General features: G+C 44.5%; 1 protein-coding gene across 2 annotated transcripts; it reads left to right on the forward strand.

Annotated features, from left to right (window-relative positions):
* Positions 1-566: 566 nt before the first annotated feature.
* On the forward strand, positions 567-24,282 carry ccdc93 (coiled-coil domain containing 93). Of its 2 annotated transcripts, XM_056579476.1 has the most exons (24): positions 567-728; positions 1,281-1,394; positions 1,650-1,744; positions 1,999-2,110; positions 5,279-5,377; positions 5,482-5,538; positions 5,635-5,735; positions 11,552-11,569; positions 11,921-11,957; positions 12,052-12,150; positions 13,234-13,284; positions 13,457-13,543; positions 14,352-14,468; positions 14,987-15,049; positions 18,302-18,375; positions 18,776-18,857; positions 19,140-19,214; positions 19,388-19,459; positions 21,278-21,386; positions 21,519-21,601; positions 21,824-21,861; positions 21,959-22,043; positions 23,572-23,685; positions 23,857-24,282. In XM_056579476.1, exons 1-24 carry the CDS (start codon positions 609-611, stop codon positions 23,911-23,913), a joined length of 1,959 nt encoding a protein of 652 aa, XP_056435451.1. In that variant the 5' UTR covers positions 567-608; the 3' UTR covers positions 23,914-24,282. The 2 variants fall into 2 exon arrangements, with proteins under 2 accessions (XP_056435451.1, XP_056435452.1); XM_056579477.1 differs by lacking the exon at positions 11,552-11,569 and having other exon boundaries at positions 614-728.
* Positions 24,283-24,416: the final 134 nt, after the last annotated feature.

Genomic DNA, 24,416 nt, shown 5'->3' on the forward strand with positions numbered 1-24,416 from the left:
CAGATCTTAATATGTCCATGGTACAGATATATTAACCCCATTACTCCCATCAAATATAACCAGGTGTTTATGATTGTGTTTGGGTCATTTGTATTCGCAGAAAGCAATGGCAATATATTTTCAAAAAAATATTAAAACGGGTCCAAAACGAGTTTTTCTTGCATTTCGTGGTTGTCTAGCATTTTGTGTTTGGAGCTTTTGTCTTGGTTGTTGTTTTGTCAGTAATAATTTGTTCATGTTTTTTTCTTATTGTATCACCCTCTTCCACCACCGTCCTGTGGTCCAATAATAACCCTTTAGGTTTTTTCTTGTCATAAAGAGTAGATATTATATCTATCATTAATTAATCATAGAAGAAAAAGAAATATATTTAAAAAATGTATAAAATATTTAAAAAGAGAGATAATTGCTTTTCAAAGCGATATTTTTCAAAAGCGATATATAATCGCTTTTTATTTAATTAGTGATTATTAATTATTTCCTTTTTCCGTCGGTGCATATCAAACTAACACTATCTACAGCCATGGACATATTATATAATGTCCATGCTGTATGTCTACAGCATGGACCTAGTTCTACAGATGATAATGTGAACATGTGCCTGTCACATGCTCAGGTCATGTGACCCTCTGCATCCATCCAACATGGCGGCCACGTCTGTTTTCCAGAGAGCGAGAACAGGCTCTAAAATAGGAGTTCAGTACGACCAGGAAGGCAACCTCATTCAGGTAAACAACCTATGCGACTATATTATTTGTGTAATATTGTAGCGATTTTAGGGGGATGAGTTTGAATGGTACTGCTGTGTAAACGCTCCAAGTCAACAGACAGGGACCTCGCTGACAACACACCAGGGGATAATATAGTTGTCAATCAGGACTTCATATTTAGGATGGTTGGGGCGTCAGTAGCTCAGGAGATATAGCGGGCTGGCTGGTAACCCGCAGGTGGCTGGTTCGATCGCAGGCTCCTCCTAGCTGAGTGTCGAGGTGTCCCTGAACAGGACCCTGAAGAGCTGTTTGTAGCCCTGCGCGGTTGACACCGCCATCGGGGTGTGATGGGTGAATGAATGGCTGTACGATTAGGATAAAAGCGTCAGCAAAAACCCCTAAATGTAAAATGTAATGTAAAATGAATTGGCAGTATGTTCCCTGCCACTGACAGCTGGGTGACAGGGCTGGGTGACAGGGCTGGGTGACAGGGCTGGGTGACAGGGCTGGGTGACAGGGCTGGGTGACAGGGTTGACTGTTTCCTGCTTGGATCTGTCCATGTCGTGCAGGTGGAGACCAGAGAGGACGAAGAGCAGAATATCAAGTTGTCTGAGATCCTTGAGCTCCTGTTGGCAGCTGGATACTTCAGGGCCCGTATTAAGGGCCTTTCCCCGTTTGACAAGGTAGGATTATGTTGTTAACACTCAGCGTGTCATGTCCAATAGCAGGAGACGCATTAGTTACTATGTACATACAACTGACCATCAGTCCTCAAAGAAATAATTCTCTGGAGCAAAGTCTTAAGTTTCAAGCAACCTTACAACACTATGGGGTTCTAGGCCTGCCTATTGCACCTTCAACAGAAAGTAGATTTATATTACGCTAACCTCTTCACTTGAATCCATGGTATTAAACTTACTAAATATTTTGATTATCAGGTGGTTGGAGGGATGACCTGGTGTATCACAACATGTAACTTTGATATCGACGTAGATCTACTGTTCCAGGAGAACTCCACCATTGGCCAGAAAATGTGAGTGTTTCTCTGTATTTATGAAACAGTGTGGTGGAGAAACAAAGCTTACGTCTTCACACATAAGACGGGTTACATGTGCTTGATTAATATCTAATCAGATATGCATCAGATGAAATGGGTTCAAACCACATGTCCACACGGTCTACTTGTAGGCAGCCTTGAGCATGATATCTATGCCCTACATGCTCATTAATGACTCAATATCTTAATCTCTCTCTTTCGGTTCTCTATCACTCAACGTCTGTCTGAAGTGCTCTCACAGAGAACATAGTTTCGGTTCTGCCCAAGATGAAGTGTCCACACCGACTGGAGCCCCATCAAATCCAGGGCTTGGATTTCATCCACATTTTCCCAGTGATTCAGGTACGGGCATGTGAGCATATTACCGTAATAAAATTACGTGAATATTTCAATAATATAGATTAAATAAAAGATGACGGCTTTGTAATGGAACAAAAAACTGATAATGTTGAAAAATTATTTCTGCTGAGGAAAAGGTTACGATACACTATTGCTGCTTTTCCACTGCACATGTAGCTCGACTCGACTCGACTCGACACGACTCGACACGGTAGCAGCACGGGTCGTTTTCCACCGCAAATAGTACCTCCTGGACGTGGGCGGGGTCGGCTGCGCGAAAGGGCCGTGACGTATTTTTGTACGCGACGCAAACAACACCTACGCAACCCACACATGGACAGAACCCACATAACAACAATGGAGGACATCGATAACATTACTATTATTAGCTGGCATGTTGAAGAAGTTGAAGAAGTGGAATATGTTGGCTGCGGCGCTGCTATGGCTGTTACCAGCATGGTTGCCATGTCGCTCTCGTGACTTCGTCACACTCTCTGGCCAATCAGTGGCCGGCCGTCTGCCGACGTCACCTTTTAGCATCGGCTCAGCCGCTTGGAACCTAGAGCGAGGCGGTACTAGAAAAAGCAGCCACTTCAGGTACCAGATACCATGTTTTCGCGGTGGAAACGCAAAAAATGCGAGCTGAGTCGAGTCGAGTCGTGTCGAGCTGGTACCATGCAGTGGAAAAGCGGCATATGCCTGTGGTGTTGCCTCCTTTGGCTGAAACGACCTCAATTAGATGTTTCCTGTAACTGTGTCAGTCTCTGACATTGGGCTTTGACTTGGCCATTTTAGAACTCTCAACCTCTCTCTTTTGGTCCATTTCCTGGTGGAGTTCCTGTAATGTTTTTAGTTCATTGTATTGTTGCATGCTCCACATGCAAATCCAAATTCAAATGACAGATCATGAAACTCGCATGTCCCTCAAGCCCCCTCTGGTACTATACAGAATTCATTGTTCTATCATGTTGAGCATGCCAAGCACAAAACGGGGCTGAAAGTGTCGTACGTGACTTTCCACGCCAAGGTTGTGATCTATAAAAAACTGACTTGACGGGAGAATGTGCGCAGCCCTAAGCAAACTCTGACCCATGCCTACGCATGGTTTGGAGGAAAAGGAGAATCGGCGACAGACGCTGTGGTGGGGAACTAAAGTCAGACTGAAGAAATGTAGAGTGAGAAGAACGATTATGTTTTATCATCGCCCTTCATAAGTTTAATTTTCAACCCACATCATGCGTTAAATCTATGTAATCAGAATAAGTTAAGTCAACTGCGTTATTTCTAAGTATAACTCCAGAAACATCTCCTTAGAATCTAAATGAAAATTCTAAATGAAAATTCTCTATATTTAATCCCGTCACTCCATTCTGTTGACTGACGGCGTGACTGCATAGAATAAAGCATCCGTCCAACATGTGTCAATAACATAATATTTTATGTGACACTGCACATAATCAATTGTCAATTAAATCCCAAGTGTGGAAAACCAAACCACATACTCCTCATCACAATCCGTTCCTCTTGATGCTTTTCATGAAAAATCAGGCATTAAAAAGGGGTTATGTTCAAGAACATTTTACGTGGGTGATTACAAACTGATTATCCAAGGTGTTCTCGGTAAGTCTTATTACCGTAACCCTATAAATACAGCGGTGAGCCCCGTGCGTAATGCTCCACCATGGCACTGCTGGAGGACCATGCAAATGGCAGGATTCGGAGGGAGAGGGTCTTCAGGGACCATAACGATTTATTGGTGCATAAAAAATATTATACCTTTATGTCAGACCACTTCTTTTTAAATTCTGGGACTGTGCGCTCCGTGCTACTGACAGAGTTCACTGCTGCAGCAACATGTTTCCACTCACTCTGCTTTTTGTTGTTGGTGATCCCAATCCCGTGACCGCCGAACAAAACTACTTTTCGGGCCTCCACCTCACCCACAAGTGTCTCCACTTCAACCTCTGTGATATTTCGCTTTTTTGCTTTTCTCAGTCCTTCTGCCATTGTTTCCGACAAGACATAATACTTGCATCTGAGTCTGTTTTATATGCAGATCGCATTCATGAGGTAGTTTGCATTGACCATTTATGGTTAAAAAGGGGTGTGTACAGGGCAGAACGTGAAGCTGATTCAGCTGCGCACACTTGTAGGCACTCTGTGATTTATAAAGCAAAGATTGCTCAGAGATGTGCGTACACAAGGTTTTATAAGTCAGAATATTTTTTGGCGCACGCAAAACTTGTCTTTTGGGTGAACGTACACTTTTAGTAACAATCCCACGCACAGTTTTATAAATGGTCTTTCTGGTCTTTCTGTCCATGTGTTCTCTGGCAAACTTTAGTCTTGCCTTGATGTTTTTTTTTTTTTACAGCAAGGGTTTCTTCCTTGCCACCTCCCATGCAAATCAAACGTGTGCGGTCTCTTTCTAGTAGCAGATGCATGTTCTTTAACATCGACTGTGGCTAGAGCTACCTGAAGGTCCCGTGATGACATTTAAGGATTTTCTGAGACTTCTTTAAGCATCTTGCGTTCTGCTCTTGAAATTTCTAAGCGGCCTGACCCGGGCATGTTGACAGTTGATTTGAATGTCTTCCACTTGTAAATTATTTACTGAACAGTGGAATGGCTGATTTCTTATTGCTTGGAGATGTTTTAAAAACCTTTCCCAGACTTGTATGCATCTATGACCTTCTTTCTGAAGGCCTCAGAAAGCTTTTTGGATCTCACCATAGTGATACAATCAAGGGCAAACCTGACTAAATGGCTCCTCCAAAGTCATCTCTAACAATGTTCTAACTATTTGCACTAGAGTGGTGCATTTGATGCTCATACAAGGCCGTTATAAGTAGCAATACACCTTGTGGTGACTATTTCCTCACACGAAAATTGCATTGCTATTAATAACATCATTCAAATAATTAAAATATATTTTTTCTCTGTTTTATTTATATAGTTACAACCATATGTTAATAATATCAAAAAGGGGGTGTCCTAACTTATTCATATGACAAGACAATATGCCATGCTCTCTTTTATTTTGTATTGTATCTTTGGATTTAATGCAAATAGATAAGGTGTATACCAATGTTAAAGTATTTTTATTTGTGTGATAATGAGTTATGAATGAGTTGTGATCTACTGGTCAGCCATCTTGTTTCCTTGTGGCAGTGGTTAGTGAAGAGAGCTATAGAGACCAGGGAGGAGATGGGGGACTCCATCCGAGCCTATTCCATAGCTCAGTTCCACAAGACCCACAGCTACCCAGAGGTAACCACCTATTAGAGGAGATCATCTAGTCACCCAACTCATCATCAACTCTATCTCTATCTCACTCTGCCGGTCTGTCTGTGTGTCCTCCCCTTTCTCTGTAGGATGAAGACTTTCTCCAGAAGAAGGACAGAGCAGTGAAAGCTGTCCTGGATATATCAGTGAGTTGTGGAGCTCTTTGATAGAAGAAAAAATAACGGACAACCTCTGATTGGCTAATAACTGGTTCCTCTATCTGATGCGTGTGTGGGGAACAGGAAGTGTACAAACCAAGGAGGAAGTACAAGAGACAAGTGGAGGCTGGAGAGCTGCTGGATGAGGAGTCGCGCGTTCACTCCACCCTACTAGAATACGGCCGGTGAGAGAGAGTGTGTGTGAGAGAGAGTGTGTGTGTGTGTGTGTGTGTGTGTGTGTGTGTGTGTGTGTGTGTGTGTGTGTGTGTGTGTGTGTGTGTGTGTGTGTGTGTGTGTGTGTGTGTGTGTGTGTGTGTGTGTGTGTGTGTGTGTGTGTGTGTGGGGCCCCATATCTTCTGGCTCTCTCATTCTCTCCCATCTGCTCTCATTCAACCTCCCGATTAGTTGGTTCCATATCATTTCCTGTCTTCACATCACTAAGGCCCCGTCCACACGAAGCCGATTTCATGGCGAAACCGCACAGGTCTTGTACGGTTCGGCCTTCCGTCCACACGAAGCCGGCGAATCCGCTGACCGAAACCGCAAACTTCTGAAACCACCCTCGGAGGTGGTTTCAAATCTACCCGGTTTCGTTTTGGATTCGTGTGGACGCCTGAAACCGACTGAAACCGTAAACCATGACGTCATTGCCCCACCCCTCGACCCTCTAGCCAATGACTGTTAAGCCCGCGGAGTCTCACCCTTTATGCGCATGCTCGCCTTTTCTTATTATTTATTTTTGTAGCAGAAGCAGCGCCCCTTATGGGCCTGGAATGTGTACTACAGCGTTTCCACAGATCTACCCGGTTTCGCTTGACTCCGTCTTTACGGAGATACTCCGAAACCGGATAGAATGAAACCGTAACGGTTTCGGCTTTGTGTGGACGGGGCCTAAGCAAGGTCCCTTTTTGCTTTACATACCCTTCCTCAGATGAGAGCCATCTTAAATATTCCTCATATTTTCCCACATCAATCAAGCTCATTATTCTGTGACATACAACTGTGAAGTCACATGCTCCCATGCGCCTGTATGTCAAAGTCAGGCGTGTTGAAGGTTTTTGAGATCAATGGATACACACATAGAGTTCAGATTGCTGCTCCCTGTCGTGGCAATTTCTCTGTCAGATACTGCGTCTAAGACAGATGAGATATTTAGATGCAAAAAGCACACAATACTTGCAGGCGATTCCTGGTCATATATATTTGTATTAAAAGTACGAACAAAGATACTTCACAACATGCATCAACAAACAACATAAAAGGCATACAATACAATAATCTGAGACCTCAGATGGGAGTTCGCCCTGCGTCTCACTTCATTCTCTAAAGGTTCGCAAGGAGAAGTCCACTGAGTGGCTAAAGTCAGGAGTTCTTATACAGTTAGATCGGATCCTTGTGGGCAGCTGTCCCCCAATAAACCAAAAGCCTTTGTTATCGTCGTTAAGGTGGTTGAGCCCGTTCCTTATCACCGTTTGCTTCTCTGCGCTCCCCAGGGGGTCAAGGAAAACAGGTCCAAATCAAACTACAGACAACACGGGAACGGAATGTGAAACCAGATTACATCACACGAAACGGAAAGATTTACATTTTAGACGACCCTGCAGAATAACTGGGTGGCTTGACATACACGGAATAGTATGCAAAACCTAGGTTCATAAAGAAAAACATAACATGTCGATTTTTTCCATCACACTCCCCCCTTTGATTATTTATAATCACAAAATCATGCAACCCTTAAAGGGACACTGTGTAATATTTTAAGTCATTTATTACCTCAAATCAACGTATTCATTCATACATAAGTCCTCATTGGTGTAAAATTATCTCTGCAAAAAATCTCACTTATCCTCCTGAGCGAAGAATAATTAATATGTAGTTACATAGGAATGGTAAGCTTCATGGAGGCTTCCATGTTCTTCCGGTCTATGAACTGCCGAGAGGGACAAAAAGCACTACGTGGTACAGGAAATGCAAACCCGTTTTCACTATGAGCCAGCGTGAATGATGACTGAAATAATTCACTATCTTGCTCGAGGAATAGTTACTCATACATCATTAGCTTACACTAATGATTCAATGCAGTTTGAAATTTGTTTGAAATAACGAACCTCATCATCGCTCGAATGACTCGATGAGGTAGTATTGGATGTCATGGCACAGCTTCTTGGCACATACTGCCCACCGTAGTTTTTGAACAAGCGAGCACTATTAGTTTGAATGCAATATACAATTGTACCACTAGATGGGAGTAATTTTTACACAGTGTCCCTTTAAGATTAAAAATGATCACTTAATCACAACATGCATATTTTCACAATCTATTATGCCCGACCATGGCCTCCCAGTACAGATATTTATACCACCGTTCGCTTTTACAGTAGGTAGTATGAAATCACTGAACATCACCTGGAAAAAATAAAATAAACTTCTATCACACTATCAATCCCATCAGATAGTGGTCCAGGGCTGGTGTCCATTCTGAATGACGTTTATTATGGCCCCATCCCTCCCCAGGCCAGAGACAGTCCTTTGGGCCTGTTTCTGACGTGATTGTGTGTGTAAGGGTGAGTTACTAGCACTTCACCCTGGTTACAGTGTTGGGGTGACGTGACGGCCAAGTGGGTTGGGTCGGAAGTGACCTTTGTTGTTGGTGATGGTGCCCAATACCTTGCTATGATCCACAGGACTTGGAATGGTTCCAACCGCCTTGGTGAGTTCCAGGCACGCCTCCGATAGTAATCCATGTATCGTGGAGTTGCCCTTCCTTGGGCTGTATCTGCAGTTGCATTGGCTTGTGGTCCCGTAGACGTTGGCACCATTCTCTACGGCACCATTCTCCCTCTCTACTGTCCCACCACTCCGAGGGTGGTACGCACAATGGTTGGGTGGGTCAATTCTGCTGGATGACTTGGTTCGCAAAATGTGAACCATAGTTTTCCATAGTCACTGGATAATTTCTTTGGGATTCCCCCCTTTTGATAATTATCCACATAAACATCATATCAAGTCATCTGTTACCATATATTCAACAGTCATCCAAACAAATTAATAAAAATAAAACAAAGGAACAATGCTACCGTTTAAAAACATTTCTAAACACAAATATTCTTCGTATTTGATCTGTCCTTAATGCTGCTTCCGTGATACAAACACATGAGTAGTTGGCAAGCACGAAACGTTTGCTACTCTAAAAATGTATAGTCAATCCACCCAGTATTAATAACACACAGTATAGCCCATAATGGAAACGGTATACTTCTTCTCTTTCCCATTGTCCTTCATGATGTCTCTGAGGGACCTACATGGGGTTTTCTTTATTTTTTCTGAGTAATTATTTCCTTTGGTTTGCTTTGGTAACCCAATGTTGTTGTTGTGGGCTCCCCATCCCCTCTCTTGACACATGGACTTTCCCATTTGTCAATTTAACATAATAGGGGAAAGCCCAGGCCTTTATTTTAACGATTTGTGCCTTGTAATGAATTCTACCGCTGACATTTGGATTCTGTCTAGCACATTTCTTTAACCTTCAACTTTTCTACTTGTCTATGCTTCTTCAAACCACCATTCCTAATAACTTTCAAACCTTTCAGATGTACTTCTTAGAAACTATCACACAATCTATACACAGTCCTAGTTACACATTAGATCTCGTCTCTTGTAATATGCGTGAATGCTGTGTCTAGTGTGATACTTTCCGTACACTGCTCTTCTCTCCATCCGCCTGGACACGCCTCCACCTCTCTCTCTGCTTCCTGCTTCTCATCCGCCTCACGGGCTGTCCTTTGAAGTGCCTGTCCCCACGTCTCTCCCGTCTCTGGGACCCTCTTTTGTCTCTTTGTTCAGGCCACTTCCTTGTGGCTACACTGGCACCATGGAGGCCACTGCTCTGGTGCTGTTGGTCCTGCTGGACTGTCTCTTTGTGTCGTCCAGCAGACCGACCCGTATCTCTTCAGGTGGGCCTCCCATGGCCTGTAACTTTATAACGTCTGATGTAGAGGAGTCATGACGTGGGGTATTTGCACTGGATTGGGCCACTGGTCGGGCTGAAAGCAGGAGGAGGAGGAGCGTTGTCCAGGTCCGGATCTATTTGAACAAAACTAGATGCAGATGGGTTATCTTTCTCCCCACCCCTTTCCCTATCTTGTCTTGTCTTACGTTCTCATCTATCTGTTCGTTAATTCACCTTCTTGCCATTTGGCCATAAAACATTAACAAAATATCATAATATAAAAAATCAGCATTTTCAATATTAGGCAACACACTTCTGTTGTCCCCGTCTCAGTCGGCGGTCAGTCGGGGTCATGCCATGGCTGTGTGATATGGTTGACCATTAAACTGGTTGTGTTATGTAATAATCGAGTATCCACTGTAGAGCTGGGACGATTAGTCGACGTAATCGATTTAAAAAATTCGTCGACATGAATAATTTGCGTCGACGCTTCGCATCTCCCCCCCCCCCCCCCCCGCCACTCTCACTCCAGTCGTGGCGGTAAATATGCACCAGATCGCTAGTCGCCAATCGTTTAAATTCATAACAATGGCGGCGGCAAGCAGTAGCGGGAGCACAGAGGCTGGTGGTATAAAACTCGGCCAAAAGCCGAGCTCCGAGGGTTTGTTTATCAGCGTTGTTATGGTGACCGGTTGCGTGTTCCAACGGTTTATTAGGTATCTAATAAGCTGTATAATCACTTCATTCACTGCCTCTTCCGTGGTCATTACAATATTATGAATAGACTTTGTCGGGTTCGGATTTTATACTCTGGTGAAAAGAAAACTTTTGTCATGTTATGTAGTTCTAGTCTAGCTGTTGACTGTCGAAATTCCACGATCTAGCAACCAGTTCTAAGTAGTAAGAGAACTTTTGTCATGTTATGTAGGTAGTTCTAGTCTAGCTGTTGGCTGTCGAAATTCCACGATCTATCAACAAGTTCTAAGTAGTAAACACACACTACAAGTTGAAAATTTAAATTACATAAATCCTTTTCGAAGTTGGGTCTCTGAGGTGGCAGTGCATTATTTTTCAGTTTGCACAATGAGAGAGGGAGGAAGGAGTAGAACAGTATTTTTATATTTCGTATATTCCTCCTGATTGACTTATTTTGTTCATTTGTTAGATACTACATATGGCATCAAAATGCGCTATTTTGCAGTTTGCACAATTTAAGTGCCGTGTTTGCACAATGTTATTGCACAAAAAAGTGGCATGTTTAATAAATGTTGATATTAACAACAAATGTTTTGTTATCCATATTGTGTGAAAAGTTACATTGATGAAGTAATGTGAAGTAATCGGTAACTGAAAAAATAATCGTTCGATTAATGGTAAAACTAATCGTTAGATTAGTTGACTAATCGAAAAAATAATCGCTAGAATAATCGTTTGAAAAATAATCGTTTGGGACAGCTCTAATCCACTGTCTACATAGCCCGTCGTTTAAAATGACCATACATAATTTATTTTTAAAAAATTTTTTAGCAATGTTCTTCTCCCTTGGAGGACGAAGTAAGTCATATTGAAATATTGTCCCTCAGGATCATGCGGGTCTGGTATCCTATCACATGCGTCGCCCCCCGCCCAATTTAGCCCATGTCATGTTGGGTTTTTGCAAGGGACACATGTGGGGCTGAGCCTGGGATTCTATAGAATCGCTTCACTTCTTTATACAGTTGACATGCAAAACTTCTCATTCCAAAGCAACAATTGGCAACATAGCTGCATTACAATCGTCTTTGAACCACAGTTCCTCGACCTCCGCTAATTGTCCATCATAAGACATTCTGGCAGTACAATGCAAATTATCTGTGGGCATGTATTGTATTTATCTGTTTATCTGTCCCTCTCGAGACTCTCATGGTCACCCTGATATCATTGTGCATGTATTGTATTTATCTGTCCCTCTCGTGACTCTCATGGTCGCCCTGATATCATTGTGCCCACTTTCCTACCTTACCTTCATGCCAGCTTCTCACCTCCATCTCTCCTTCTCCACTTCTGTGATAGAATATCAGAGAACCTGCTGTAAGTATCTGCCTGACCAGTTGATTTGGACACTTTATTTTGGGAATGTGATCTTTGTGAGGAGCATGACCGTGACAGCCGTGGGCTGAATGACGTTCTGCCACTGGTTGAGAATTCACATCTAAGCTGTTGCACTGCACGGACTGTTAAGCTCAGTTTTACTGAAGCCACTTCCCAAGAGACGTTTAAAGGTGTTAAAGGTGTTTTTGTTTCCTGTGGTGTGTTGCTGTAGGTGGTGTAGCATGTTGTTTTTTGTATGTCTTGGAACATAAAACTGTTGCTTGTCAATTTTTCTTGTCAGTCTTATTTTAACGCTTCCTTTCTAAATTGCACTGTTTCCTCTTTCCTCAGACGATATGGCTTCAGCAAGCATTCCAAACAAGACAAAGTAAGTATTGAGAAAACATGACGCAGGCTTAAATCTTTCTGTCAGCCTCCACTGCCATTTACTGGACATTTCTCCCCTGTGTCCCCACCTACAGGCTGAAGACCGGAAGGCCTCATTGGCTGCCGGTACACAGGCCACGCCCCCTGGCATGACAGAGACATCAGAGGAGGAGGAACTGGAGGCAGCAGAGGAGGTGAAGGGCTTCATACAAGTCAAAGCAGTCGGTCCCAGGAGTGATCACAGGCACAGCACAGAACAGGGATGCCAGAAATCCACCACAGCAGTAGCCTGGCTATTGCCAGACCAAGCTCAATTGTAGATTGCACGTTGGTCTGGGGAGGCTGCTGTAATTTTCTTCAGCACAAGAGGCGTGATCAACAGGTCTAGTTCAAATGACTGTACGCATTTGGCTGTTTGCTGTCGCTTCCCTGTCGTCATTGTGTTAAACCAGCTAATAGCACGCCAGGGGGGAAAGCCAGCTTGGTGATTGGCTCCCGCAAAAGCGTATCGGAACCAGAAAGAAATGTATTGCTCCTCTCCTTCAAATCACCAGCAGAATGGCCTAGGGCTACCCAGTCTACCACAGCAGGGCTATGTGCCGATACGTTTCACTTTCAATAACTGAGAACCTTGTTGTACGCGCTGGAAACTCTGCCTTTTTGGGCCAGCTACTAGACCTAAATAGCTTCACAACAGCAATACATGACCTTTGAATGTTTATGATGTATCCTGTGCCCAAGACCTACTTATCAACATAATATACAATGTATTTGTACAATTTCAGAAACATTTCTGCAAAACGCTGTTTGATTACAATGTCTTTGTAATCGTTTATGAAGTGCTTGACGAGTACTCGTTTACTCAACTAGATGTTTGCACCCCTAGAACAGAACAACAGCAGCAAGGCACCAGACCGTTGAGTCTCAGGAACATCAACAATACAGATAACAGGAGAACACACAACAACACCAGTGGCAGGAAGCCAGCCAGTAAAATCTGTTACTTAACCCAGTTGTCTTAAAAAGTCCCTGAATGTAAGGGTTCTATTCAATACAATTAGATAAATTAGACATTATACCAACATAACAGAAATAAAGAATAACGAATATAAAGAATGCATAAAGTACAATGAAAAATGATATGCAATGTAAGAAGCCTTGGTTAGTACTTACACAAAAACCTGTTACTTAAACCCCACCATTAGAAAAACGTTTACATTTAGAATAATAAAGTCAAAACTTGAGAATGTATAATCTTTATTTTTTTAAACAATCAGCTTCGCATCAAAACTTTGATGACCAACATGGCTGCCATGGCGACCGGGGAGGTAAGTCTTATTGTGTTGACTTTGGTCTGCTTGAATACATTGTGCTATATAAATAAAGGTTTCTGCTCTTCAAGAATATTTAGAGTGAGATGTGTACATCTAGAGTGAGCTCTTTAGGGAGACAGACGTGTGTATTGACAGTGAGGTGTGTGTTTGTCGTTTGTTATTTCAGGGGACGTTGACTGCGAGTGCTGTGGGTCAGATCGTAGGACTGCAGTCAGAGGAAATCAAACAGATCGCTTCCGAGTACGCAGAGAAGGTACGATGGATAACACGATCTGCTGCTCACTACTTCTAGAAGTAAATGTGCACTCTGGGGAAAGCATGTCCACTTGTGTTGGTTTCTTGTGTTTGTGAGTGTAGTGGCTAAGGCTTTCCCATTCCCAATGTCCACACACAACAGTGGACCCCAAATTATAGTTACCGTATTTTACGTGTTGGTATGTCTTCAATGATCTTATACATTCTAATCTATGCCATTTGGTTGTAATTTAGAAAGAAAAGTTATGAATGTATATGGTTTGCCAGTTCCCGCAAATCAGTTGTTGAGTCAACATTCTGCTACTTATGTGCCAGGGACCCTTACGAGAGACCACTGCCAAGACAGTACGCTTCTACATCTCTTATTACAGGGCCCATACTGAGTTATCTTCTTAAAACTCCAAGCCCAGTGAACCAGTCCAAAATAGCCAGTGAACCCAAAACTATTTGTTTTTGTTTTAAAAGTGGTAATTTGTCATAATCGTAATCTATGCCATTTTATCACTGTAATTGAAATAAGTCCCCATATAGGGTAAAGGGGGTAAAACCTGATGTTTTTGCCATTCATCCCATACTGCTACACTGTTTTTGGTGCAACTTGATGACAACATCCCTCATTATAACGCCCATACACATCAACGGAACAAAAAGAGGTTCACAAAGTTGGAGTGGGTCATAACCATGGGGATAACACGCCCCCTCTTTTACCGTTAACCCAAAACACATTTTACACTTTGACATGTATAGTGCCGTCAGTTTGAATAATAGTATGACCAAAGCGTGTTTTGGTCGTCGTCCGCCTGCAGCAGTCAGGGCTGTCGTCGGAGGAGCGCTCGGAGCGCTTCGGCCCGCTGCAGCAGCACCGCAGGCTGCTGGCCTCCCTCAACAAACAGATCCAGCAGAAGACCAAGCAGCTGGAGGAGGTCAGAGCCCACTGAAGCCTCCTTCCTCCAGCACACACCGCATGGAGTCCTCATGTTAAACTAACAGGCTGAAGAGCCAGGCCGCTAAAAACAGGGGGAGGTGGTGGGGGGGTAGAGTTCCTGGTTGAGGAGGTAACACTGTACAATAAGGGTACATTTATTAACCACTAATTAACATGGTAACATGACTAGTGCAGTAATTAGCATTAATAAGCAAACATTTAATTAACAGCTAACTAACAGTACAGAATTGATTTACCATTGGTGTTCATTTTAACTAAGGTAATAGTGTTCATGTTATTAAAGTTATTCATTTGTACATTATTGAATAGGGTTAGGATTGGGGTTTATATGCAGGAAGACGGAGGTACGTGCTGGCATATATAGTAGTATATCATTTATACAAGTTGATTTTATTGATAACATTAATGAAATCACTGTCGTTCAGCATTGACCACAGTCATGTCCAGGTCATTTTAAGCTACGAGTTAAGCATTGGATCTGTGTGTGTTTTCCAGCTTCAAGCTAAACATGACGAGCTGCAGGAAGGCGGGGAAGAGGCCAAGACCAAACTGGCAGAGGTAAGACTCCCTGGATCAGACCCTGAGGCCACAGAACCTGGAGGTGGTCCAGATATGGAGATCAGGGTGTTCTGTGTGTGTTTGAGGCAGACCCAGGTTCTATGGTGTGTAGTGAGTTGTGTGTTGTGTTTGAGTCAGACCCAGGTTCTATGGTTGTGTGTGTGTAGTGAGTTGTGTGTTGTGTTTGAGTCAGACCCAGGTTCTATGGTTGTGTGTGTAGTGAGTTGTGTGTTGTGTTTGAGTCAGACCCAGGTTCTGTGTGTAGTGTGTTGTGTTTGAGTCAGACCCAGGTTCTGTGTGTAGTGAGTTGTGTTTTGTGTTTGAGTCTGACCCAGGTTCTGTGTGTAGTGTCTTGTGTTTGAGTCAGACCTAGGTTCTGTGTTTAGTGAGTTATGTGTTGTGTTTGAGGGCGCACTCACACTAGGCAAAGTTGCCCTGTACTGTACTCAAGTACAATTCCCTGTCTCCACAGAGACAATGCAGCGAAATCATCATGAGCAGATCTAACTGGAGAGAAATTGAAACCCGCGAGCTGCTGATCATGTGAGAGAAGGTCATGCAGTCGTATTAAACAAAGACGGTGGTGCGATCTACGTGAGAGACGCAGAGGAACTGTCCTTTCTAGGCTTTTGTCTGGATAAAAAACAAGTGGTCAGCAAAATAAAGAATATGTTGGCGTTTTTGACCTTGTAAATAGTTAATCGCGTTTGTAGCCTACACTCAGACATGAACTTATACTTGCATGCCTTCATTCATAAAAAAATAAAAACATTCGGGAGTATGCAAATGATTCTTTAGAGGTCGAGACTCTGTGCGCAGCCCCCCCCTTTCCAGTGAACCAAGAAAGCCCGCGCCGTGACGAACGGGGGATTTTTGATCAAACACTCAACTTCGCTATCGCACCAACGTGAACCCACTCGTGAACCGCTTGCCGCCATGTTTATTGTTTAATGGGGTAGAGCGGTCGCATGGACTATACGTCATCAAGCTCAGGTTGAGTATCCGTGCATGTGCGCGTGTCGTCTCATTAGCCTCTGTGCCGATTCGAGCAACAGTCTGCCCCCTCTGCTCCTGCCCCCCTCGCTCCCTTTCCCTTTCCCTTTCCCCATCCTTTCCCCCCCCTCTCCACCCCCGAGCCCTACCCCTTCTGCCCGCCCACACCTCTCTGTCTCTGTGAGGGAGGTGAATCGCCTGTTCAAGAGGCAGAACCCCCGGAAGGCGGCCGGACCGGACGCCGTCTCACCCTCTATCCTGAAGTTTTGTGCTGACCAGCTGGCCCCGGTTTTCAGTGACATCTTCAACTCCTCCCTGGAGCACTGTCAGGTACCAGCCTGCTTCAAGGCCTCCATCATTATTCCCATCCCCAAAAAGCCGAGGATCACAGGCCTAAATTATTACAGACCCGTTGCCCTGACCTCTGTGGTCATGAAGGTCTTTGAACGCCTCGTCCTTGCCCACCTGAAGTCCATCACAGGCCCTCTCCTAGACCCCCTGCAGTTTGCGTATAGGGCCAACAGGTCCGTGGAAGACGCGTTCAACATGGCTCTACACTACGTCCTGGAACATCTGGACACTGCAGGGACCTACGCCAGAATCCTGTTCCTGGACTTCAGCTCGGCGTTCAACACCATCTTGCCACCTATTCTGGAGAGTGGGCTCTCTGCGCTGCAGGTGCCTGACTACACCTGCAGGTGGATTACACATTTCTTGTCCAACAGGACTCAGCGAGTGAAGCTCGGGACACCTCTGAGCCGAGGTCGATCAGCACCGGTTCCCCGCAGGGCTGCGTCCTGTCTCCCCTTCTGTTTTCCCTGTACACCAACTGTTGCACCTCCAGCCACCAGTCGGTCAAGCTCCTTAAATTCGCGGACGACACCACACTGGTAGGGCTTATCTCCAGAGGGGATGAAGCTGCCTATAGGAGCCAGATCGACTTGGTGGTTTCTTGGAGCAACAATAACAATTTGAAGCTAGTGGAGTTGATAGTGTACTTCAGGAGAAACCCGACCCCCACCCCACCAATCATACTGGGGGGCACTCCAGTCGTCACCGTGGAGTCTTGCAGATTCCTCGGGGTGACGCTCTCTCGGGACCTGAAGTGGGGGCCAAACATCGATGCCCTCACGAAAAAGGCCCAGAAACGGCTGTTTTTCCTGAGGCAGCTCAGGAAATTCAAGCTGCCAACATCCATGCTGGTGAATTTCTATACGGCCATCATCGAGTCCATCGTCACCTCCGCCATCATCACCTGGTTCCCCGCAGCAGCGGCCAAGGACAAGGCCAAGCTGCAGCGGGTGATACGCTCGGCGGAGAGGGTGATTGGATGCCCCTTGCCCCCCCTTGGGGCCCTGTTTAACAGCAGGGCTCTGGGGAGGGCCAGGAAGATAATGGCGGACCCAGCACACCCAGGCCACGGTCTCTTCGTTCCGCTCCCTTCAGGCAGGAGGTTGCGGTCACTAAAGACTCTAAAAACTAGACATTCGCACAGCTTCTTCCCCACGGCCATCCGACTCCTAAATGCACTGCCCCCCCCCCCCCCCGACCTGTCTCCCCACTCAGTGATCCAGTGATCAAATGGTCTGTTGTACCCAATCACGTGAGCTCTCTGCACTTTGGCACTCTATATTTATTATATTATTTATTTACATTTGCAATGTCTTGTCCTGTCTTGTCTGTCCTGTTGTGAACTCCACTGTACCAAAACAAATTCCAAAAGTGTTTACATGTCATGGCAATAAAGTCTTCTGAATCTGAATCTGAATCTGAATCTGACCGTGGCCTGAGCACACCTCTCCGAAGTGTACTCAGGCCACGGAATTGAACAGTACTTGAGTACGGATGGTGTGCTCACACTAGCCCAACGATCTGGACTTTAGGGGGCAAACGTACTTGAGTATGGTACAGATGGCCTAGTGTGAGTGCGCCCTGAGTCAGACCCAGGTTCTATGGTTGTGTTTGTAATGAGTTGTGTGTTGTGTTTGAGTCAGTCCCAGGTTCTATGGTTGTGTGTGTGTGTAGTGTGTTGTGTTTGAGTCAGCTCCAGGTTCTGTGTGTAGTGAGTTGTGTGTTGTGTTTGAGTCAGTCCCAGGTTCTGTGTGTTGTGTGTTGGGTTTGAGTCAGACCCAGGTTCTGTGTGTAGTGAGTTGTTTGTTGTGTTTGAGTCAGACCCAGGTTCTGTGTGTAGTGCGTTGTGTGTTGTGTTTGAGTCAGCCCCAGGTTCTGTGTGTAGTGAGTTGTGTGTTGTGTGTCCAGGCCACAGAGCACACAGAGCGTCTGGACAGCGAGCTGCAGGCGCTGCAGCAGCTGGAGGGTCAGGCGGACAGCAGGTAGGCCCGGTCTCCTGGTTCCTTATCCACACTGGACCATCCCACCGTGGGGATCCAATACCTCACAGACTTGGGTGTAGTATATTATCCATTCATCTAGACGTCTATGTTTTCCACTTCTCAAAAAATAAAAGATATGTATTCGTCCTCATTGATATCCACCATCCATCTACAAGTAGACGATCGAACATAAATATCTAGAGGAAGAAAAAGTCATAACTTATTTTGTTTGTTTTATTGTATATATAGATATAATATATCTACACTGTATCTATATCAAACAGGAATTGACGACACTGTCAATAGTGATCCTTGATGTTTCCCCAGAGAGGACTGGTCCTTTTGTCACTGGTGTGTGTGTGATGAACCCTGATAAGGTTCTTCTTCTGCTCATGCCCAGCCTGCTGGACCAGCTCAGGGCCCTGGTATCGATGAACGAGCGCCTGAAGAACCAGGAACACGAGTTCCGCACACACTGCAGAGTGAGTGCCTGACGTGCACGGATACACACGTGAGCACATACACAAATGTGCACGTACACACACACGGCACAAACTCTACATCCCATGACGTGTCCACTGCTTGATGCCGTTCATAAAGCTTGCGGAGTCAGAAGTATCTGACGGAGGGCTGATCGCCAATGATTTATGTTTCTACCTTTATTATGAGATTTATTTATTATGAGATTTATATATATATATATATATATATATATGTACATTTTATTTTAATACTAATTAGTTTTACTGTTTGATTTTGTTCAGGAGGAAATGTCTCGCCTGCAGCAGAACATTGAGGACCTGAAGCTGGCGTCAGGAGAGGACACGGAAGAGAAGATGGTGACCTCATTCCCTGGGACACGATAAATCAACATTTAACTAAGATACACATCTATATTATAAACTGTCTTGAGCCTCGTTTGGGATGGTTTCGATTTGAGTTTAGACAAGCAGACTGGTCTATTTAAAACTCAGTGGAAGGTTGTGTATAATCTCTCTTTCTCTTCCTGTAGGAGAGGAACCAGCTGATTGATAAACAGTATAACTTAGACCGCGAGAAGCTGCAGAAGATCAGACTACTGATGGTAATCCAACCAGAGCCTTGTATTCTTTGTTCTTTCAGTGTTTCATCACCAAAATACTAATAATATCTTACAAAAAGGACAACGTCCCTCCTCTTTATAGACAATAGACAATTATTCAGTCAACATCATGTTGACTTCACAGCGAAAGCTGGAGGCAAAACACAGCAACCATTGGAGGCAAATAGGAATAGTGCTTTACACCAAATGTCCAGGCTATATCCACCTGCTTTGTTTGTAGGTAAGGCTCTGTGACTAAGATTCGTTTTGGTCACATTATGTCCACAGATTGGGGTACTAGGAGGAACAGGTGATTGATCTTGCAACTCTCTTAGGGAATAAGTAAAGAGGGTTATTGTTTGACTCGAGATAAGCCCATAGATAATTTACCAATTATTCAAGGATTCAAGGAGTTTATTTGTCATTGTAATACACAACTAAATACAGTTTGGCACTTTCTAGCAGCAGTTAGTGTTTAAATGTCTAAATTACACAAAAGACACAATAAGCCAATGACAAATAAGACTGACACAAAGACAGAGACCAAATGACAGAAATGGTTAAAAATTATATATATATGGTGATATGTAGATAAAAAATTATCCCTGTACATATTGTGCCCATCAAGTCCAATCTGTTATATATGTGTAGAGGGGCGGGGCGGGCGGGGTTGCGGGTGTTGGAAGCTACTGCTCCTGGTGGAGAGCTGTCCTTAGTGCTTTGTTAGGGGGTTAGGGAGGGGCGTGGGGTTGGTAATTTGCTCTATTCAAAATAAGCTCTTATAAACTATAGAACTGACCGTGTTTAGCATATCACGTTAAAATTGTACCGGGGGCGAAAATTGTACCGGCCTACGTCATCGTTTGTTTACATCCTGACAACCTGCCCGGCAACAGACGACGCGATGCAGAAAACATGTTTCCAAACGACGAAATAACATAATACAGATAGCGGATCGCTATCTGTATTATGATAGATAGCGATAACACTTGTTTTTACTTTATATTTGTATTGTATTTAATTGTTTAATCGAAACAGTAAAAAAAATTGCCCGCAAAACGGGCGATCGCGTCAAATGACAATGCTTTGCCCGCGAAACAGGCGATCGCGTCAAATGACGTAGGAGGGTTCTTGAAACATAATACAGATAACGGATCGCTAGAAAACACTTGTTTTTACTTTATATTTGTATTGTATTGAATTGTTTAATCGAATTTAGCTAGTAAACTGAGTGTTTTAAGCAGGTTTCATAGTCTAGAATGTTCAAGAACCTTCCTACGTGATTTGACGCGTCATTTGACGCGATCGCCCGTTTCGCGGGCAATTTTCTTTATTGTTTCGATTAAACAATTAAATACAATACAAATATAAAGTAAAAACAAGTGTTATCGCTATCTATCATAATTCAGATAGCGATCTGCTATCTGTATTATGTTATTTCGTCGTTTGGAAACATGTTTTCTGCATCGCGTCGTCTGTTGCAGGGCAGGTTGTCAGGTTGTCAGGATGTAAACAAACGATGACGTAGGCCGGTACAATTTTCGCCCCCGGTACAATTTTAACGTGACACCTCCACCACAAGCCCCGCCCACAACATCACGTTATTGTTTACTAACAGTAAGGGGTCTCTAGAGTCCCTTTTCAAAAAGGCATCCTCCTAGGATAAACGCATATAAAAGGGAATTAAACAAGTCATGATATTTAAAACGGCCCATGTAGCCTGTTGACGACAGACATACCAGAGGAGGAAGGGCCCTAGCACTTCATACATCCACACGAAGGGCGCTGATTCATCGCGTTGCCCTCCGCTGCTCCCTGCAGGCCCGGAGGAACCGGGAGATCGCCATCCTGCAGAGGAAGATGGATGAGGTGCCGAGCCGGGCGGAGCTGACGCAGTACCAGAAGAGGTTCATAGAGCTGTACAGCCAAGGTAGTCCTGCTGCTCTGAGCACACTTTAATTACGCCTGGAGGAAGGAAACTACACAAGCAGGAAAACTCACAGAACCTGTAGAAAACCTTTTTGTTATTGTTGTTTTTGTTTTTATCTGGCTGCTCTGCTAGTCTCTGCAACCCATAAAGAGACAAAGCAGTTCTTCACGCTGTACAACACGCTGGATGACAAGAAGGTGTACCTGGAGAAGGAGGTGAGTGTGGTGAAGCCGAGGCAGACAGCAGTAACTAACATATCAGATATACGCCTCGTTTTACCCACCTCCTCATGTTTCCCTGTGGAACCCATCAATTTCATCAAACAACCTATAAATCAAATCAACAACTTGTATGTTCAATATTCACAATCCATGAATTGATACAGACCTGGACCAGTTCTCCATATCCAAACTGCCTTACGTATTTGTTTTTTGCAGGTGAATCTGCTGAACTCGATTCATGACAACTTCCAGCAGTGAGTATTGTTTAGTCTTTACATCACACCATGGTGGTCCATTAAGAGCTGTTTCAAATTCTGGGAGAATGAACCTTTTGGATGTGATCTGTTTCAGGGCCATGTCCTCCTCCAGCGCTAAGGAGCAGTTCCTCAGACAGATGGAGCAGATAGTGGAGGGAATCAAGCAGAACCGCATCAAGGTCTGTACCTTCTAGAACCCCCACCAGCCCAGATCAAGGTCTGTACCCGCTAGAGTACCCAGAGAGAACATCAGCCAAGCACTGCCCGCTGCAGCGGGCAGCGCTTAGGCACCACCGCCTTCTGCAGCAGGCAGCGGGCAACGCCAAGGTGGTCCCTCGGCAGCGGAAAGAGGGAGACAATCTCGGGCAACAATCCCTTTCTCCTCCATGTCTTGGTTCATGTACTTCAGGGAGTCAAAGCCCAAGTTCCTTTCCCTTAATACCTTCTCAACCATGGCTGAGAGAACCCCCACTACGAGCCTCGTTGTGGAAATACCAGAGACTAGAGTCTGACGTGTTATGGGCCATAACACCAACAGCAGAACGGTTATTCAAATAAAGAAGTGTAAGCCTACACTTGCATTACAGTCCTCGAGCTCTATATCTAAATAATATGATATAGCCTATTGGGCTTACATATCATATAATACATATGATCACAGGCAAAAGCTGTGTGCGCCTCCAGACGATATTATGAATCACAAACGACTGTGTCGGGTTCTCCGACGTCTCTGGTTCTTCCACTTCCACATCAATCTGAAGTAGACTGAGCCGCACGCTGCCGGCTGCCCGCTGCCGGGCGGTTGTGCTTCGTGGTGGTGGTGCCTCTCGGCAGCGGGCAGCTGGGCTCAACGATGGCTGAGATAACCCCCACTACAGTCTCATTGTGGTAATACGAGAGACGTCAGAGAACCAACGTGTTATGCGCCATAACACCAAAAGCTGAACGGTTATCTAATAACAAAGAAGTGTACAACACTTGTGTTACAGTGTGTGTAATCACACACACACAGATGTGGAGCTCGCAAGGTCTTAGCTCATTGTCTCATTGGCGGGCCAAATTCTCTGGGCTGGCAAGGCAGAGAAAGGGGAGGTAGCTTGGCCCCTTATGACGACATATGGGGCCACATTCCAAATCAGCGTGCTTGAGCTTCCATCTTTTCAAAGGCAAGCAGGATACCTAGTGCTCGTTTTACACCGAACGTAAGTTTTAGCCACTGGGGGACCTTAGGCAGGCAGGTTAGAAAACCTCATAAAGTGAGATTTTCATGCCATGGAACCATTAAAGAACTTCTGAGTATCCTCTGCAGTACTCCACTATACCCCTGGGGGTACGTGTACCCCCATTGTAGAACCACTGCTCTAAAGTACCCAAAAATAACCCCCAAATCAACCCAGATCAAGGACAACCTCGCAGCCATCTCCTTTTGATAACAAAGAAATCTGATTTCACGTTGGAATTTCTCAGATTCACCTACTGGAGAAGCGGTAGGCAGCTTGTAGGTTTGTGTTGAAGCAGGTTGAGCCCTGTGAGTGACCTGTGTGTGTGTGTGAGTGACCTGTGTGTGTGAGTGACCTGTGTGTGTGTGTGTGTGTGTGTGTGTGTGTGTGTGTGTGTGTGTGTGTGTGTGTGTGTGTGTGTGTGTGTGTGTGTGTGTGTGTGTGTGTGTGTGTGTGTGTGTGTGTGTGTGTGCACCATGTTCCTCAGATGGAGAAGAAGAAGCAGGAGAACAAGATGCGGCGCGACCAGCTGAACGATGACCACCTGGAGCTACTGGACAAACAAAGACTCTACTTCAAGACCGTCAAGGACTTCAAGGAGGTGAGCAGACTCACTGCAGAGGGGTTAGGGGTTCTGTGAAACCCTTTGTAACTCACTGTTATTAAGGGACATACAGATTGACTTGATTCACATCAACACCAAGAGGTAGTGGGACTGTACACATTGGCCTGCACTTGAAGTGAGCTGATGAACGTTGTTGCCTTTCCACAGGAGTGTCGCAAGAACGAGATGCTGTTGTCCAAGCTAAGAGCTACAGGAACCTCCTAGAGGCCTTGATCCTGGTCCAGGAGCCTCGTAGAAGTCCCTGGTACGCTGCTGTTCCCTGTCGACCTGTTCTTGATTCTACCGCCAACCCCGCGTTACATTCCACAGGATGTTCAGTCAATGTTCTACATGTAATTCAATTATTGCAAAGAAACCCAAACAAAGCGGTTTGAAGAAAAGCCAACAAGATTGAACATTCACTCAAATGCTGTTCACACACGCCATGAGCCAATTCAGAAAACATGGAGTTAAAAGTGTAGTTTATGTATGATTAAAACTCATGAGTGTTATGATTCTGTTCCAAATATAAAAGCAAAATGTAAATAAAAAACATCTGCTTCTGTTGGCAGTAAACAAAATGTGTTACCCTGGCATCGGTCCTTTCATATACTGTGAGGATGTGTTACTTGACAAATGTGCTCCATCATTGATGAGCTTGAGACATGGTTGGCCGACACTCTACCCCCCCCCCCCAGTAGCTTCTGAGAGCTTAAATAACCAAGCAG

Source organism: Gadus chalcogrammus, chromosome 20 (genome assembly GCF_026213295.1).
Source record: "Gadus chalcogrammus isolate NIFS_2021 chromosome 20, NIFS_Gcha_1.0, whole genome shotgun sequence".
Lineage (NCBI taxonomy): Eukaryota > Metazoa > Chordata > Actinopteri > Gadiformes > Gadidae > Gadus > Gadus chalcogrammus.

Excerpts from the sequence above, each read along its gene's own strand:
- ccdc93 (XM_056579476.1), top strand. The coding sequence starts at position 609 with ATGCTCAGGTCATGTGACCCTCTGCATCCATCCAACATGGCGGCCACG. Across the intron at positions 5,539-5,634 it reads AAGCTGTCCTGGATATATCA|GAAGTGTACAAACCAAGGAG; the intron begins GTGAGTTGTGGA and ends TGTGGGGAACAG. Across the intron at positions 21,862-21,958 it reads ATTCATGACAACTTCCAGCA|GGCCATGTCCTCCTCCAGCG; the intron begins GTGAGTATTGTT and ends GATCTGTTTCAG.